The 17,626-nt window shown below is 36.5% G+C and overlaps 1 protein-coding gene across 1 annotated transcript in view; it reads left to right on the top strand.

The window, feature by feature from the left end:
* LOC131429842 (protein limb expression 1 homolog) overlaps positions 1–17,626 on the top strand; it is a 107,414-nt gene that overhangs the window by 37,470 nt on the left and 52,318 nt on the right. The window contains exon 2 of the mRNA XM_058594242.1: positions 7,606–8,279. Coding sequence (XP_058450225.1) covers positions 7,889–8,279 — 391 coding nt within the window. The 5' untranslated portion in view covers positions 7,606–7,888. The remainder of the gene's footprint in view (positions 1–7,605; positions 8,280–17,626) is intronic.

Genomic DNA, 17,626 nt, shown 5'->3' with positions numbered 1-17,626 from the left:
ATCGGTAGATGTATTTTCACACCGAGAACGTTGAACTGGATATAATTTTATGACTGCAAGCTGAATGACACTTGACTTCTTAGCAATGCCCGGACGGATCAGGGCTTCTGCAAGTCATGGTTGGAATCAGTGATTAATCGAACGCAATTATGAATCAAATTAGTATGAACTAACTCCAGTATTTTAGTTTGGTTAAAACAGCTCATACGCCGTTAACCAGTCGCATGATATAGAATTTCTGCAAGTTGGACGATTAAATTCATGTTTGCAATGAAGCAAAACATGAAGTATCAGTGACAGATGATATACACACTTCTCACTCCAGTTTTGATTAACTGAGCCTGACAGCTAGATACCAGTATACACGAGGAGTGCTTTAAAGTTACTAGTGCCAATTGGAAGAGACAGGCACAGAAACTTGATAAATGTGAGTTTAAATGGAAAATTATATCGCATGCATGCTAACATATACCAACACGGCTGGACGAAATATCGCTCGACTTGTGTGGAGTAGAACAAATTACTTAATGGTATGCTTGCTAGGTTTTTCAGCCGTACAGATATTGTCACATTTTATCTGGTGAACGGAGCCTTGATGACAGATTGTCTATCCTCCCTTCGCATAATTCCACTTCTTGATAGGTTTCTTCCGATTAGCAGTTTCTTTGTCCGGTTTGTAGAGAGTCATCGAACCTTAGCAGCACCAGGTTGATTAAACTCGGTGCAATTCTTTCTAACCTGATGGCTTCGATGCTTAATCATTTTCTCGTTAATGTTATTAATGAGATATTATGATTAGATTTAGATATTATATAGATACATAAACTAAAAGCAGCACAAAATTTAATTTGCATACGATACGAAAATTCACATTTGATGCAATTCATAAAACCGTAATTCGTCATATCACTACCGGATAGGGTGCCGGCGGTACGTAAAATTTGAGATTTCGAAATCTTTTTTTTTTTTGTTGCCATAAGCCTTAGAATTGCATGAAACGTCGATATCTAGTGTCATCCCGAAAAAAAAAATTGAGAATAATCGCCTCTGGGACGGGGAAAAATTTTAAGATTTCCGAAATCGAAAAAAAAAATTTTAATGCCAAATGTCTCAGAGCTACATGAAAGGTTGAGATTGTGTGTTATCTAAAAGAAATTGAAAAATATCATCTAAGACATTTTCATAATAAAAATCCTATTTTAATCCACCTAGTGGTGTAATGATGCCTTTCTCATATTACTCATTACATCATAAATATAATCATGAAATTCGCAAAAACAACTGTTTATTGAATAGAAATAGGAAAATTTGTTCGGACCTAATCTCACAAACTCTATAAATCCTGTTTAACCTGTAGTTCCGGAACCGAAAGTAGTATCCACAACAAATTAAGGAATTCCGTATGAAACTGTAAGACTTTTCTTTTGAACCTATAAGTTTGTGAAAATCGATTTGGCCATCTGCAAGAAAAGTGAGTGAGATCCTTTTTGCAGTTTTCAATCACTATTTACAATTCTTTCGAAACCGGATTCAGATAAACGGAATAGCCGAAGTTGGTTCTTTTGCAACCAACAATTATGACCTACAAATTGGAACAGTTTTGAACGTAGTTAAACCTATACTTACTATCTCATGCTCTATTTCGATTAAACCAATTAAACGAAATCTAACAAATGGAATGAACCTGCGTTTTTGTTACTTCTGCATATGTAAGTCAAGCTAAACAACATGAATCAGCAGCCTAAAACATGTAGTAGGATTATTATTATAATTATTGTCATTATTATTATTATTATTATTATTATTATTATTATTATTATTATTATTATTATTATTATTATTATTATTATTATTATTATTATTATTATTATTATTATTATTATTATTATTATTATTATTATTATTATTATTATTATTATTATTATTTTTACTATTATTATTATTATTACTATTATTATTATTATTATTATTATTATTATTGACATCACTACACAACGTGTACGAAATAGAACAAAGCACGCCTTGTTCGTTTTGTGTTTTCTTCTTCTTTCGGTGTTGTACATATTGTCAATCTATATGGCGATTTGAAAACTTTGACGCTAATCACCCTGTAACTGCGGAACCGGAAGTCGGATCCGGATGAAATTTCACAGTAGCTTCAAAGACAGTATGAGCTTTAATTCAAATCAAGATTCGTGAAAATCGGTTAAAACATCGCGAAGAAATCGAAGTGAATTTAGTTTTAGGAGTATTTCTTCTCCACTTTCGGTGCTCTCGGAACAGGAAAAGAGGGAACCAGTAGTGCCGAATTAAGTTTTCATGCCCACAAACTAACAAGCTCTGCAAACTAGAAGAATTTCTCAGACAGTTTTATGGGATTGTACCTGTTTTTAACCATCGTTCATGGAAAAATACTAATAAAATTGGTAATTTTCCACTTATCACGCTTTAGTTCCGGAACCGGAAGTCAGATCCAGATAAAATGTTCTACAAATTTTTAGGATATTATAAGACCTTTCATTTGAATCTCAATTTGCGAAAATCGGTTGAGTAGTTCCAGAGATAATTGAGTGTAAACTTTTTCTCAAATTTTCACATATTACCATATAACTCCGGAACCGGAAGTCACATTCAAATGAAATTCAATAGCAAGCTATGGGACCATAATACCTTCTATTTGAATTTTAGTTGGTGAAAATTGGTTCAGTCATCTCTGAAAAAAGTGAGTGCATATTTTTTTAATTTTTTTGGTACATATAATCCTATATCTCCGGAACCGGAAGCCGGATCGGAATGAAATTCAATAGCAGGCTATGGGACCATAAGACCTTTCATTTGAATTTTTGTTTGTGAAAATCGGTTTAGCCATCTCTGAGAAAAGTGAGTCCATATTTTTGTTACATACACACATACACACACACACACACACACACACACACACACACACACACACACACACACACACACACACACACACACACACACACACACACACACACACACACACACACACACACACACACACACACACACACACACACACACACACACACACACACACACACACACACATTTGCTCAGTTCGTCGAGCTGAGTCGATGGGTATATGACATTCGGCCCTCCGGGCCTCGGTTAAAAAGTCGATTTTCACAGTGATTGCATAGCCTTTCTATATGAGAAAGGCAAAAATTTTCGATTTCATAAATCTCCAATTTTTTCTTCTGATTTTAAGATAACACCAAATCTCAACGATTCGTACAATTCTGAGACATTCAAATTTTGTCTTCGATTTCTCAGTTCTAGAGACGGGTTTTCCTCGAAAAAAATTTTTGATTTCGGAAATATCATATCATTGAGCATCACAAACGCCACATTTTTACGTTTGATTCATCATAAGTTCGATGCTTTCTAAAATACTTCTAAGTGCTGATATATGTAATTTTACTTTGCTGCATCATAAGTTGAGTATGTTTACTACATATTTAGGTTATTCTTTTAAAATCAAGTCATTTGACAAATTGTTAATTGGAATAACGTACCCTGTAAATTTCAATAGCAAAACAATTACAAATGCAGTGTTCAATTCCAAACCTACAAGGTTTTCGGTAATCACTATGATTTTGGTAAACGCTAGTGAAAACGATCCTATGGAGTTTTGAAGCTACTCTCAACTATTTTCAGAAATGATTTCTATTTTTTCCAGGATTCACCAGGTTAAAAGTTAGTACAACGAAACGGTTGTTATTTATTTCTATTATTATAAAGTATTATTTAAAAACAACAGAAAAGCATTGCTCCATTCAATTACGCGAGCAAAGTCAATCGTAATTTATTTCAAGCAATGTCATTTTACTTGAGAATCAATTTCACATCGATTTGAAGAAGGTGCACAACATTTAACTTCACAAAGCTAATTGTTTAATATACATTCAGTTTCCCTCTGAAAGCGAAACAGTTGAATCAGTTACAGGTAATAATATTGCTTACTACGTCATGTAATGGATTGAGGCTGTAGTTGAAGAGGTATGTCCCAATACGGAGAAAACTATCCTATCGAATGGTTAACGTTCGGTTTTACCATCTCTGAGAAGTCGGAACTGCGCTTTTGACGACGATTTCCGGTGCTTCTGGAACTCATCAACCTATTATGGTATGAATATTATATAGTAAATTTCATTTCTGGTAACAGCTTACCAAATCATGGGACAAGATTATGATGTGCGATGGGCATTCCACCGAAATTAAAAAAAAGCTGTACGAGCTTTCGGAAGATCGTATCCCTTGCAACGATCCTCGCTCTTCGAATCACACCTTCCAAAGTTATATTAAACAAGAGAGTCTTTTTGAAAAATGAGAACGATTTAGTTGGAAAAACCGTTTCAATATAATTTAATCGTAAAAACAAGCGTTAATTGAAAGATACAGTTCTATTCATTGGAAATTCAATGCAATTCAATTAAGTTTTGCATCGATGATGGTTTTCAATCAAATTTTCGTTTCACCCCATGTCTATTCTTTGTTACTGCTGATTTACATGTCGTGTAAATTTCATTATTTCTTTCTGTGTATCCAATGTCGCCGTTCGCAATATTCTAGCTTGTCGTGACATTTTATACACGAAACTTCTTTATTATTTCAAAATAACAAATGGTAACACATGGGCTGAAAAGTCTCGGGCCTAGCGAAGAGAACACGATTTTTTTGGTTCAAAATTAATTTTATTCAACAACGTAATCTCCATCAAGAGAAACGCAACCATTCCAGTGCAGCTCTCACATTTCAATACCACTTTTGTAGAACGATTTATCTTTTGCCTCAAAATAGGCTTCAGTTTCAGCGATAGCCTCTTCGTTCGTGCGAAATTTCCTACCGGCGACCATTTTTTTTCAGGTCTGCGTACAGCCAGTAGTCGCTGGGAGCAGAATCTGGCGAATACTGTGGATATGGGAGCGATTCGAAGTTCATTTCATGTAGTTTTGCCATTGTTTTGATTGACTTGTAACACAGTGCGTTGTCTTGATAAAACAAAAAAAAATTCTTTGCCATATGTGGTCGTTTCTTTGCAATTTCAGCATTCAAACGCTCCAATAACGCTATATAATATTCACTGTAAATTGTATTTCCTTTCTCAAGATAGTCGATAAATATCACACCACGCACATCCCAAAATACCGAGGCCATAACCATTCCAGCCGATTGTTGTGCTTTCGGGCGCTTTGTACGAGGTTCACCAGTTGGTGTCCACTTAGATGACGATCGTTTTGATGCCGGAATGAAGTTATGAACCCACGTTTCATCCATTGTCACATATCGACGCAAAAATTACGTCTAAACATGCATAGGACGCCGATCTTACAAGTCAATTGCGGTATGTTCGAGACCCCACCTGAAAGGATTCTTAGTGCCAATAGAATCGTTGTACTAGCCATGCAGTGGTTGTGTATGTATAGAATCGTTTGTTGAAACAAAGTACTCAAATTTCACCAAAAGAATATAGTACCAAGTTTTATATTTGCTCCCTTTACCTTACATAAGTTCAGCCAACATTTAACTTTAAATAAAAATTATGTACTGATACAAACAAACTTGGAATAGTTTGAGAGAAAATCAATAGAACTTGTACAAGAACACATGTTTTTATTTAATCTTTAGCAGCTAATCGTTCCACAAAAACATAAAACAATTTTTAAACAATAAGTAATGAAATACTAATATTACCTTCAAGATTAAACTAGTTGAAATACTAGTTGATTTATCACGGGGACTCTATAGAAAATCGTTTCTTTTTACTTATTCATTGCTTTAACCGCTAAATATGGTATCCGAGAACATAATTGCGAAGTGTCAAAACCCAACTTCGAATATTTTCGGAGAAATAGTGAATTTCCATGCGCCTAGCCATTCCTTTGAAGTGCCTAAACTTTAAAACGCGTGATTTCGAAACCACTCGTTAACGCGATAAACATAAAAATACTGAACTAATCTCGAATCTTTGTTTATTTTGTTAGATGTTATACAGCGAAGTACGTGACCTCTAAAATGTATTGAAAGTTTGTTCTAAAAATTTCATTTTTTGATGAAAACAACAAGAATAAAACCCTATTTTTCTTGTTTATATGCTGTATGCTCATATGTTTACATAAATAGTTAATTTATTATTATTTGAGGTCCACGCACTTGAGACAAGTCTGCTGATCAAATTAATATATCATTTGGATGTATCGTTATAAATCGTTTTAATAAATCATATAACATGATTTAACTATGAATTTAACTAAACGACATACGCCATGCATTGAAACTGATAACGCTTTCGTAATTGCGGACATTAATCAAACAATGAAAAATCTGCTTGTGACAACGCATTTTCTGGTGGTTCAAAGAGCAAACCGTGGGTCACGAAATGTGTCATTTTGTAACGTTGAACGTTGTAACGAAAATACTAACTTTTTATATTATAGACAAAACAGATGTAGTAAATCAAGCGGCATTATTTTCTGCAACTCGCGGAATTTCTACTTCCCTTCCTCTCGTGTCCTTAAACCCTTGACAAGGGATTTCCTTGTTCGGGTATCCGCAAGCCAGACTTGCATTCATCAGGTTCAAGAACCCCTAAAAAAGTATATTTTTGATTTGCGACAAAGTACGTTGTTAAGAAGTGCACATTTTTCGTCATTCCGTTTTTTGTTACCATACTCACGGTGAGATTGTTTATTCTGCGTTGCACCTTTTCTCGGTATCCGAGTCAGAGGGTACAGAGATGATGCCGCGCTGAGAATTGATGCGCGAAGGATGATGACCGCGTTGACAATAGGGTATCCCTATGTGCCTCAATTTAAAAATTGTTTAATGGATTGCTTTTCCGAGTGTGCGTTCCAGCTTTGCTTGATGTTCTCGGCCGAGCAAATCTGAGAAAAATTTTTCGAACATTTGCACTTTGCAGCAACCCTATTGTGCTGAAGGAATTCGTTACTGAGAAACAATATGCCGGAGCTGAAGCTTTGTTTTGAGCCCTGTTCAGCCCAAAAGGGATTTCCACGTGCCCCTTTTGGAAGTCACTGCCCATCCGACGGTTTCCCTTGGTCGCTCCCGTTGTCCGAAATTCGTGTGTACAGCCGCCAGAGCCGTCGTTTACTCAGTTGTTTTATAGCGTGCTGTTGATGTTAAATCAAACTTCTGGCGACACTCTAATCGTTGGATGAAAAATGTGACCACGGGTAACAGAACAGCAATCAAATAAATTCTCTCATCCGGCACGTTTCGATAAATTTTGCCTCCGCGTTAGGCCATTTATATAAATTCACGAACTTGGTCGGCCAGCAAACCTTTGTTGTAAATTGGTTGCTTCATTCTTCGGAAGCACACTGGTTAGAGTTGAAGAACATACATAGGAGGAGTTCCGTTTCGTTTATTATTCATCTTAACTTTTGTACCAGAGCTGGATAAAAACAGTTCGATATTCGATTTACTGTTGTATGAGTGATTGAATTGTGATAATTGTGAATATGAATCAATATTTATTTTATGCAATGTCAAATTTTCTAAAAAATGATAGTACAATGGAAAAAAATCATCTAACACTCTACAACTTGACTTTCTTTCCAGAATGGCAGAACGAAAAAGGCATAGATGAACCAATGACCTGTGATAATGTCGCACTTATTACCATTTATATTAGAGTTTAGGTGTACCTGAGTAGTGTGTGTTGGCGGTATGGATTGTTAGTATCGTAGCATAGGTAATTATCTAACATGGACATACAGTATAACGAACAGTGGACAGCGACGGATCTCATGCATAATAAAACGCACCAGTTGGTCTTCTCGACAAACGCAGTGCACCGTGTTATGCAAAAAACGAGCCACCTTGACAGGCCACCGCAACAAGAATGAACCAGGTTCAAAGTGATTTAGTAACATCAGCAGTAACCGCAAAAGCAACACCCGCCATCAAACAGAGCAGTATCCTGAACGGTACTAGCAGCAAAACCACAGCTGCTAATATCAACAGTACAAGTACATCCGCAGCAACCACGATAAACAATAACAACATCAACAGTAAGAACAAGAACCAAAACAATTTGAGTCAGGTGAACAGCGGGAATAGTGTTATTCATATGACAAACGTCAGTGTACCACAGAAGCTTCTGGTCCCGAATGGGAAATCGCAGGCACCAGCAGTGCCCTCTGCGCCGGATGCACGGGCAAAGCAGGTCCTAAAGGAGGCCGTGGATGCCGTTGTAAATAGTTTCGCCAAACACACCCAAGGATATGGTAGAGGTGAGTGGTTTGCATTGTTCACAACTTTCACAGAAAAGGATAGGCACCTTTGAAAAACTCATTTGCACCGCTGACGTTTCGCACAATGATCTTGATTTTTAGGTTAATTACGACCATCGACCGAAACGAACCCTTTCAAAGCATAAATAAAAACCGAATCCATTTGAGACATTCTCATGGCTCGTCCCTTTTGAGCAGCCCTCCTCTGAAAAGACGAATCATTTCTGTCGATCATCACTCATTTTGACATGAAAATTTGGGGCAGTGCATTCCGGGATTCGATTCCATTTAATTTTCTCCGAACTCCATTATCTTCCAACAAATGAACTACTCACTTGCTTCCATTTTCGTGTGATGCAGTTTCGGAGAAATATGAGTGTTTTCGTGCAACTGCACTTGTGTCTGTACTCCTTCCGCCGTTTTTTTTTTTACCTTATCAACCGGTTGCGGGTAAAGAAATTACATTGAAAATAAATCTTTTCAAATCGCACAATACATCATTTTCAGGTTAAGCCTCAACAAAAATCATTATAGCTGAATCATCTCGTATGATGCGTCGCCATTCATTAAGGGCATAAGAAACGACTTATGCAAAGTGCAAAAGCACCAGGAAATGTGAGACTCGTACAGAACTTGATTTGCATTTGGAGGAAGAAAGAAAAATATGCAGTTCATGGATGGGAAAAACATCCTTCAGAGAGTATACGGCCATGTACGGAATGTTTTGGACAGGAGTTATTACCTGGGTTAACTAGAGACGAAGTTGCGCTTAGAAAAATGTGAGAAACACCTATCCGTCAATCGACCCTAACGGCTGTCAAATGTATGGATTTGACAGCAGTTAGAGAAAATTCAGAGTGAGAGCAAATTCAGCAGCTGCAACCCACATTATCGAAATGACGGAATGCGTAATGAATTCTTACTCGACTGCATGATTTTTCAGTGCTCGATCGGTTCAGTGCTAGAATTTTCGCCTGAGTTGGCAGCTCGATCAACCTGATTGACAGTGACATTATAAATGTCATTGAATATTCGCTCATTTTATGAATGTGTTAGTGTGAAATTTAAGCGACTTAAGCCATTTCACTACACTCCAGCTAGAGGAATGGATGATGCTGACTAAGGTAGGCCGTTTTGTTAATTTCCAGCGAATTTCAATAGTTTATATTGGGATTCTAAGAAGAACTGGTTATTTACTAGTTCTGTATATCCGAGAAACATGAAGTTTTAAATTTGTATATTCAGTTATGTAATGTTTTCTTTTAAAAATAAACTGAAAATCAGCAAAATCAGGAAAGAAGAAGAAGAAGACGAATTGACAATTCAGTCCGCATCTTCTCACTCAATTCCGAATGATTTCCGAATCAACCGGTTGTAGGCGAACCGGTTCATTCGGAATCGGTTGTTGCACTGGAGTTGGAATTGATTCGGAATTCATTATGATTTCCACATGAAATTCCGAATGAAAATTTCTCGCCGATTCGGAATTGATTCGGAATCCATTCGGATCTGATAATGTGGGAAGGGTGGTCTATAATATAACTGAAACTGAAACAAACGGCATAATAGACCAGTTTTAAATTTGACAGAAGAACTGGTCGAATAAATAAAACTAGAACGGCTTGCTGGGGATACGTTTGTTCTAGTTTCTGCTCTATTACAGATCTTCCATATAGAACTTCTAGCTGCTGAATTTGCTCTTAGAGTCGGAACTGGGTTAGTTTAAACTTCGTGCGAAAATGACATTATATTCAAATGAAAGATGTCGTTATCCCATAGCCTACTATTGACTTTTATATGTATTCGGAGTAAAGGGGTAAATTGTACTAAAGATTTAAAAATAAGATCTTTCTCCTAAATATTCTCAGAGATCACTAGACAAATTTCCATTAATATAGATTCAAATGAAATATCTCTATGTCTCATAACCTGTTACGGGGTGAAATGTGCAAAAAAATGAGAATAAGGTCACTCGGTTGTGTTATAGACCGATCAACAGATTTGAATAAACTTCGCTGAAATTGAAACGATATACATAACCTACTATTAAATTTCATCCGATTTCCGGTTCCTAAGTAACTGGGTCAAATGTGGAATGAAATTGAAAAAAGTGCATACGAACTTCTCGTTTTCAGAGACCGCTGGACGAATTTTCTTGAGTTTGTGTCGTTTTCGTTTGAGAGACTGACATTGACCCAGGGTAGTTTCATCAAACATTTTTTACGAAACTGCGTTGGGTTCGCAGTATTCGATTTTCTCACAAACCTTATGGCCGATTATCGCAAGCTGAGATTCATATAAAAGGTCTTACACTCCCAATGTCTGTTATTGAGTTATATCTGGATCTGACAACCGATTCCTTAGTAACGAGGTAAAATATAAGGAAAAATATAAGGAAAGGTCATGGCCTACAATTGAAAGTTGTGCCATCTTCGAGAAAATTCAGCAGATGAAAATATGTAGTTCGTCATTTACGTCACTTATATCATTATATATCCGAAACCAAAAGCGACATACATTTGATCTTCGAACATGGTCCATAATTCAATAATAGATTTCAAATAAGTCAAGACTTGATAAAACCGATCTAGTCAACAGTAACTTTCAAACGAGCCTATGTTTGTAGAAATCGGTAGCGGTCCAGTCTCTGAGAAAATTGAGAAACAAAAAGCAAAGAGTTTTGTCGGTTACGTCACTTATACCATTATATCTCCAGAATCAGAAGTGCCAACCACTTGATCTACAATTAAATAAAGCTTTCAAATGAGCCTAGGTTTTTTTTTCAATCGGCTCTGCCATCTCTGAAAAATTGAACGGTAAATAAACAACGTGTTCGCGTATCTCCTGAACCAGACGTGACAACCATTTGACTTTCCAACTTGCTCAATTATACAACAGTAGCATTCAAATTGACCCAAGTTTGTTGGAATCGGTTCAGCAATCTCAGAGAAAATTGAGTGGTAAGAAAATAAAGTGTTTTGTCACTTAAGTCTCTTTCACCATTATATCTTCGGAACCAAAAATCCATCCGTTAGCTCTTCGAACTTGATATAGAATTCAATAGTCGCTTTCAAACGAGCCTAGCTTTGTGAAAATCGGCTTAGTCATCTCTGAGAAAATTGTGCGGTAAAAAAAACAATGCGTGTTGTCGCTTACGTCACTTATACTATTTTATCTCCACAACCAAAAGTGATAGTCATCAAACTTCACCAATGGTCTAATAGTATCTTTCAAACGAGCGTCAGCTTGTTGAAATCGATTCAACCATCCTCCGAGGAAATTGAGCAGTAAAAAAATAACGCGTTTTGTCGCTTACATCACTCATACCATTATATCTCCGGAATCCGAAGTGCCAGTCATTTGATCTTTAAATTTGATTCACAATTCAATAATAACTTTCAAACGAACCTAAGCTTGTTAAAATCGGCTCGGCTATCTCCGAGAAAATTGAGCGGTAAAAAATTATCATTAGTTACATTAGGAAATATGTTTGTTAATACTCGAGATTTCGACAATACTATTGACAGTGTGATGACAAATGACCATGTGCATTCAAATAGGATTGACGTATAGAAAAATTGCAATTGTTTGTTCAGTAGTTTCAATTTTTTTCCGGAGTTTGAGGTAAAAAGAAACTTTTTGGAATTTTCGAGCACGTTATTCCCGATGAAGGCAAACCAACCCTTTTAGAAAAAATGTTTGAATATATTTTAACAAATTCCGAGCAAAAGCAACAATTTATTGTATTACATTTGCGCTAGCAATTAAAAGCATATCGTTATTGAATACACTTCAGCGCTACGACGGCAATTGCTAAAACACACATTGTGCTAAAACACGCAATCTAATATGCATACTCTCATTTTACTACCAACGCAGAAAACGATAGCAGTCAGTCAACATCACACTATTGAACAAATTCTCCATTGGCACACACAGGACGGCGTGGCATAGGAACTACGGACAACTTAGTTATCTCATCTTTTAACGACCCCGTCATCGAAATGATGAGTTCTTTGAGAAAACCCAACTGTGTCTGCCGCCCCAAGAACGTTTTTCAGAATAGACGTCACTTTGCGAACGCATTTGTCTGTCAATATTCAAATGATCATGAAGACTGCTCTAATACAATGAAGTTCACGGAACTATTCATTGTATGTGGCTATTATTTGCCGCATCTGTATTTATAATGTTTTGTCTTTTATTTTTCAACTTGGTCAGTATTCTGAGCGTGAACTTGTTTTCACGATACTTGCGGTCAATCTTACGCTCTGAACCACACTGTAACAAATTAGTTGACGAAAATTTACATATGACGTAAATTATAAAAACCTAATTTGTAGAATGACAAGAAATTTTACAATAATTATTTGTCAAACTTACTCAGCCTTTCAAGCAGGGGTGTAAACTTACAGATTTCATTGAGAAAAAACATGTTAGAATGCATTAAATATGTGTTAGAACAACAGTAAATATGAGTCATTATTGACGGTCGAATATGTCGGTCTCAAAAGATGTACATTTATACGATATTCTACACACTTAGAAAAATTTTCATCTTTATAGATGCACATAAAAGGAGCGTCGTAATTCACTTACATTCGCAATTCAAAGCATGTGAAGATAAGTCATATCATTAACTTCACAGTTCATTTAGCTGAAGTTTATATCGAAATTACGAAATGCTTGAATTTACGTTAAGCGTAATTTTCATTTTTTCTAAAAGTGTATATAGAAGTGCACCAACAGCTCAATAGTAATTCGGGAATCTTTAAAATTGTAAAATGAAATTCAGTTTGTAATGATGAATCGATGCGACTTGCAGTGTAATAATTTGTTCGTCCCAAATGGTGTATACAAAGTAAAGTAAGCTGTTCAAGAAAACAAATCACATTCATTTTGCCAGCTTTATTTATTGAAGCTGTTTCAGATCAAATGGTAAAATAATAAACGTTTTCTTTCAGTTTGCTTTTTTTTTCGATTAGTTTTCAATTAGTTTCAGCATTTCGAACAATTCGCCCCTCCCAAATTGCACCGAGCTGAGTTGAGCTGAGCTGAAGTAGATCGCCCGTAGTTGCACTTCGTGATTGACCGAATGAGTGAAAATGATCAATGAACCAAGAAAATGAAGCTTGGGAGAAGCAAATCATTTTCACTGTACATACCCACTCACTCCTAACTTTTTGTTAAATGATCAATAACGACACTGGCTACGAACAAAGGCTGTGCTACTGAGGGAAAGGAAGGAATATTAGTCCGATACTCGTTGTTTCTAGAGACCGCGGGTACCACTGTATCTCCACGAGCATCACGGGATAGGAGATTTGTTAGTAGGGAGAAAAAGAGATTCGGATATGTTTCGGTAAACAATATGATCTCAACAAAACCTGATTTGCAATACTCAGGAGAAATATAATAAGTAAGAAAAATATAAAATATCTCCAAGGAACGATCTCACCAGTATCCCTTTTCTTCTGCTCGCTCTGCTGTCAGCAACGCGAAATGAAACACGACCACTGAAAGAATAAAATAAAAACACTCGCGAATGGGTCCGCTGCAGACCAACCCTAGACCTTCACTCTAAATGACACGATCGACTTGTGAACTTTCACACATTCTATAGAAATCCGACAACACCGACAATGACATGCAGACGGCGCTTCGATCGGTTAACAGGTTTACATCATTGAGTTTTGGGGCGGTAAATTTACAGTATCCGCCGCTTGAGCATCTTTAGTTTCGCGGATCAATATTATTCAATAAACAGCACTATAAACACAAACTTGCCACAACTGCACTGTCACTCAAGCTAACTATTTCAACCAAATTTTTAACTATACGTATCAAACAACACATTGAAATTATACTTTTTTGAGAGCAGCACCAGGACACCGCATCGCACTCCCAGTGATGCCGACTCTCTCTCACCACTCCCAAATTGCACCGATCCGACGAAAATGCATGCAAAAGTATATCTGCCCTTTTTAAAAATTAGTTTTCTATAAAATTGATTTTTCCATCTGTACTATACTAGAAAGCATTTACGTCGTCAAAAAAATATTGAATAAATCAATACTCATAATAATAGAGATTGGTTTTAGTCAATTTTGAGTTTATCTTTCTAATGCATACAATAAAAACCTGTTTCAATCCACCTAGTGGTGTAATGATGCCTTTCTCATATCAATCATACTATCATATATAATACTGTGGTATTCTTCAAAATAATTTTCTTCGATTCTTAAAAGAATAACCGAAATCGGTTTGTTTGACAGTCTACTGATAACAACTATCAAATGGAGAAGATTTGAGGCCGATTTAGAAAACTTTTCACGGTTTTTCGTCCTTTTCAGTGATGGTATAAAATTTTTAACACACTTTACCCTATATTTCCGGATCTGGAAGTCGGATCCGCATGAAATTTAGGAATTACGTATGGGACCACAGGACCTTTCATTTGAAAATTAGAACACATATTTAAATTTTTTTGCACACATTACCCCATAACTCCGGAACCGGGAGTCGGTTCCAAATAATATTCAGGAATTTTGTATGAGACCACAAGACTTTTCATTTGAATAAGTTTGTGATAATCGGCTAAGCCATCTCCGAGAAAAGTTAGTGCAAAAAAACGTTACATACACACATAGGCACATACCCACCCACCCACACCCACACACTCACACACTCACACACACACAGACATTTTGCGTACTCGACGAACTGAGTCGAATGGTATATAACACTCAGTCAAAAGTCGGTTTTCACAGTGATTGCATAACCTTTCTATATGAGAAAGCCAAAAATGTTCTTCTATTAATAAAACTTCGATAAATTTGTCGTCTCAAAGTCTCAATATTGTATTAAGAACAAAGTTGTACACCAATTTGACAAAGCGATACCAATTTGTGATTAGGGTATATCATAAGATATGTCATTGCGAATGTAACAAAATATAAAATTAATTGCTCGGTTCTATAACTTTTATATACACAATCATCAATATGATCTCGTAGATGCATGCTTGAATTCAATGCCTAAACTCGCAGTAGGGGAGACCGGGGCTATGCCGGACACTTTTAGGAAATTGAAAAAAGCATCCATCACAACTATGTTTTTACCTAAGTTATCTATACCGTTGTGTAGATTCAACCTTCATCTACAATTCCCAACTTGTAATTAAGCAAAATATGAATTGGTTTCCGTAAAAAGTCGCTATCAAGTAGTCAACCTAAAATTAAAACTTTTATAAGCTGCGGAGCTAAACCGGAGAACTCTATGGGGCGAAACCGAACATTTCTTGGAGATTCAAAAAAAAAAACACCCAATTACACTTAAATTTTTACCCATTTATCTATACAGTTGTGTAGCTTGAACTTTTAGTTATTAGTGACTTGGAAAAACAAGCATTAGTTTTTTACCAAGTCACCATGAAATGACCAACCCAATTGGGGCTGAACCGGACTTTAAAGTTTAACACAAAAATGAAGAACGAATACAATAGGGCGCCAAAATTTAGAATAACTTAATGAGCGCAAAAGAAATGCAATCGTGCTTGAATGAATTGTACATTGGTTTTAACCTTGCGTGAGACATAATCCTGCTCGGTTAGAATATCTCTCGAAACTTCACGCCCTGCAGTACAAAATAATTCATGTAGAAACAGTCTTTGAAGTCTTTCTTGAAGACTATTTGCTAATAATATCAGCACGGAAAGACTATATCAAAGAACTGACCAGACCGTTACTACAATGCACAAAAATCATAATACTCAAAAAAATTTAAAAATTTCTGTGAAAAAAAGTACATCTATTGACACGAACACGATTGACGCCAAACTGAATTGACTCAGCGTCATCCAGCTAACAATTTGTTTGTCACATAAAGGTGCGTTTACAAGGTTAAAACATCGATCGAAATAATTGCTGGTTTATAAGATATTTAAGTTTTTCGGTTTAACCCCGTGTCCGAACTATATCCGGTCTCCCCTAATAGGCATTTTTCTAAATTCCGAAAGGGCCTGTCGTACTATAGGCCTTTCTCGCACATTGGTACCGAAATGTGGAAAATGGTTGCAGCATGGGTGGGCATAGGCAGCTATTTTGATTGTTCGTGTGAACAGGAGTTTTTTTTTTATGAAAGCTTCATAAGAAAACGCGATAGACTATCGTTCCACTTTTTATGAACGGGGAGCAAAATACTTGAGAGAATTCCATCTCACCAACTATTACAAGTAGTTTCCTGACCGTGAAGCTATAATTTACAAGTTTCGTTTATCATACCCCGCTCCGTTCAGTTCTCTGTACGATATTCGCTCTGGAAACTGTTATCATTTTAATCGATCCTCGCGATCAGAAAGAGAAAGTTGTATCGTGTAGCACCAGACAGCATTCTGCACTTCGTACATTGTTTCCGATAATCACATCACTATTGTGTGAAAGTGCAAAGATTCGTCAAGTCATTATTTCCAAAAGCTTAGTAATCAATCATGTTTTTTTGCCTTTCCAACTTGCGAACGTTGTCCTACTCCTTTCGATGTTTTTTTTTTTTTGGTTTTTGGTCTTTCTGGACTGTAGATAGTGGTAATGACCGGCCCACAAGCGAGCAACGGGAAGCTCAACACAAAAAAAGATCCCGGCCCCCCATTTTTACTCTGTTCCGTGTTTCAGGCACTTCGAGGGACAACTCAAGGTGCACTGACACATTTTGCGGTCCTCATCATCACTGCGGGTCATCATCGCATTCTGCTGCTGCTGCTGCTGCTGCTGCTGCTGCTGCTGCTGCTGCTGCATCAGATTGCCCCATTCGCCTTTTCAAAGTTTCTTTCTATGTTTGGCATATAAAAATGTACTTAAAGAGCAAAGAAACGCTTTAAGGAGTGGTTTCATGTTTGAACAAGTGATTTTTCTTAATTAATTTAGATTGGCTTTTGAACAGATATTTTTTCTTTGCAAAACATCGTTTTGATCCTCATTCGTCAAACTTGCATGCCAATGCAGTGATACAGTATGCAAATTCTATTTTAGTGGTTGTGCTTGTGAAGCAATTCAACATTTGATGTTGAAACACATAGTTGCCTTTGTATGGTCTGGTTAATTTGGAACATTTGGTGCAATACACTTCGATGAACAAATTTGTAACGGTGAAACACTCGGATGGGAACAACAGAAAGTGCATTCTTTTTTACCTCTTCCCATTTCAAATAAACCTTGTCATCTCGCAACCGTTTGAAGTTGAGACCGCAGCATCGCGTGTTGTCGAGTAATTTCTGCAAAGTGCAAGGGTAGGCTACAAATTTAATTATTATTGATGCTATAGGTGCAACTCACTCCGATAATGGGACTCAG

The sequence above is a fragment of the Malaya genurostris genome, chromosome 2 (genome assembly GCF_030247185.1).
Source record: "Malaya genurostris strain Urasoe2022 chromosome 2, Malgen_1.1, whole genome shotgun sequence".
Classification (NCBI taxonomy): Eukaryota; Metazoa; Arthropoda; class Insecta; order Diptera; family Culicidae; genus Malaya; species Malaya genurostris.
This window is presented reverse-complemented; position numbering and strand designations above follow the sequence as displayed.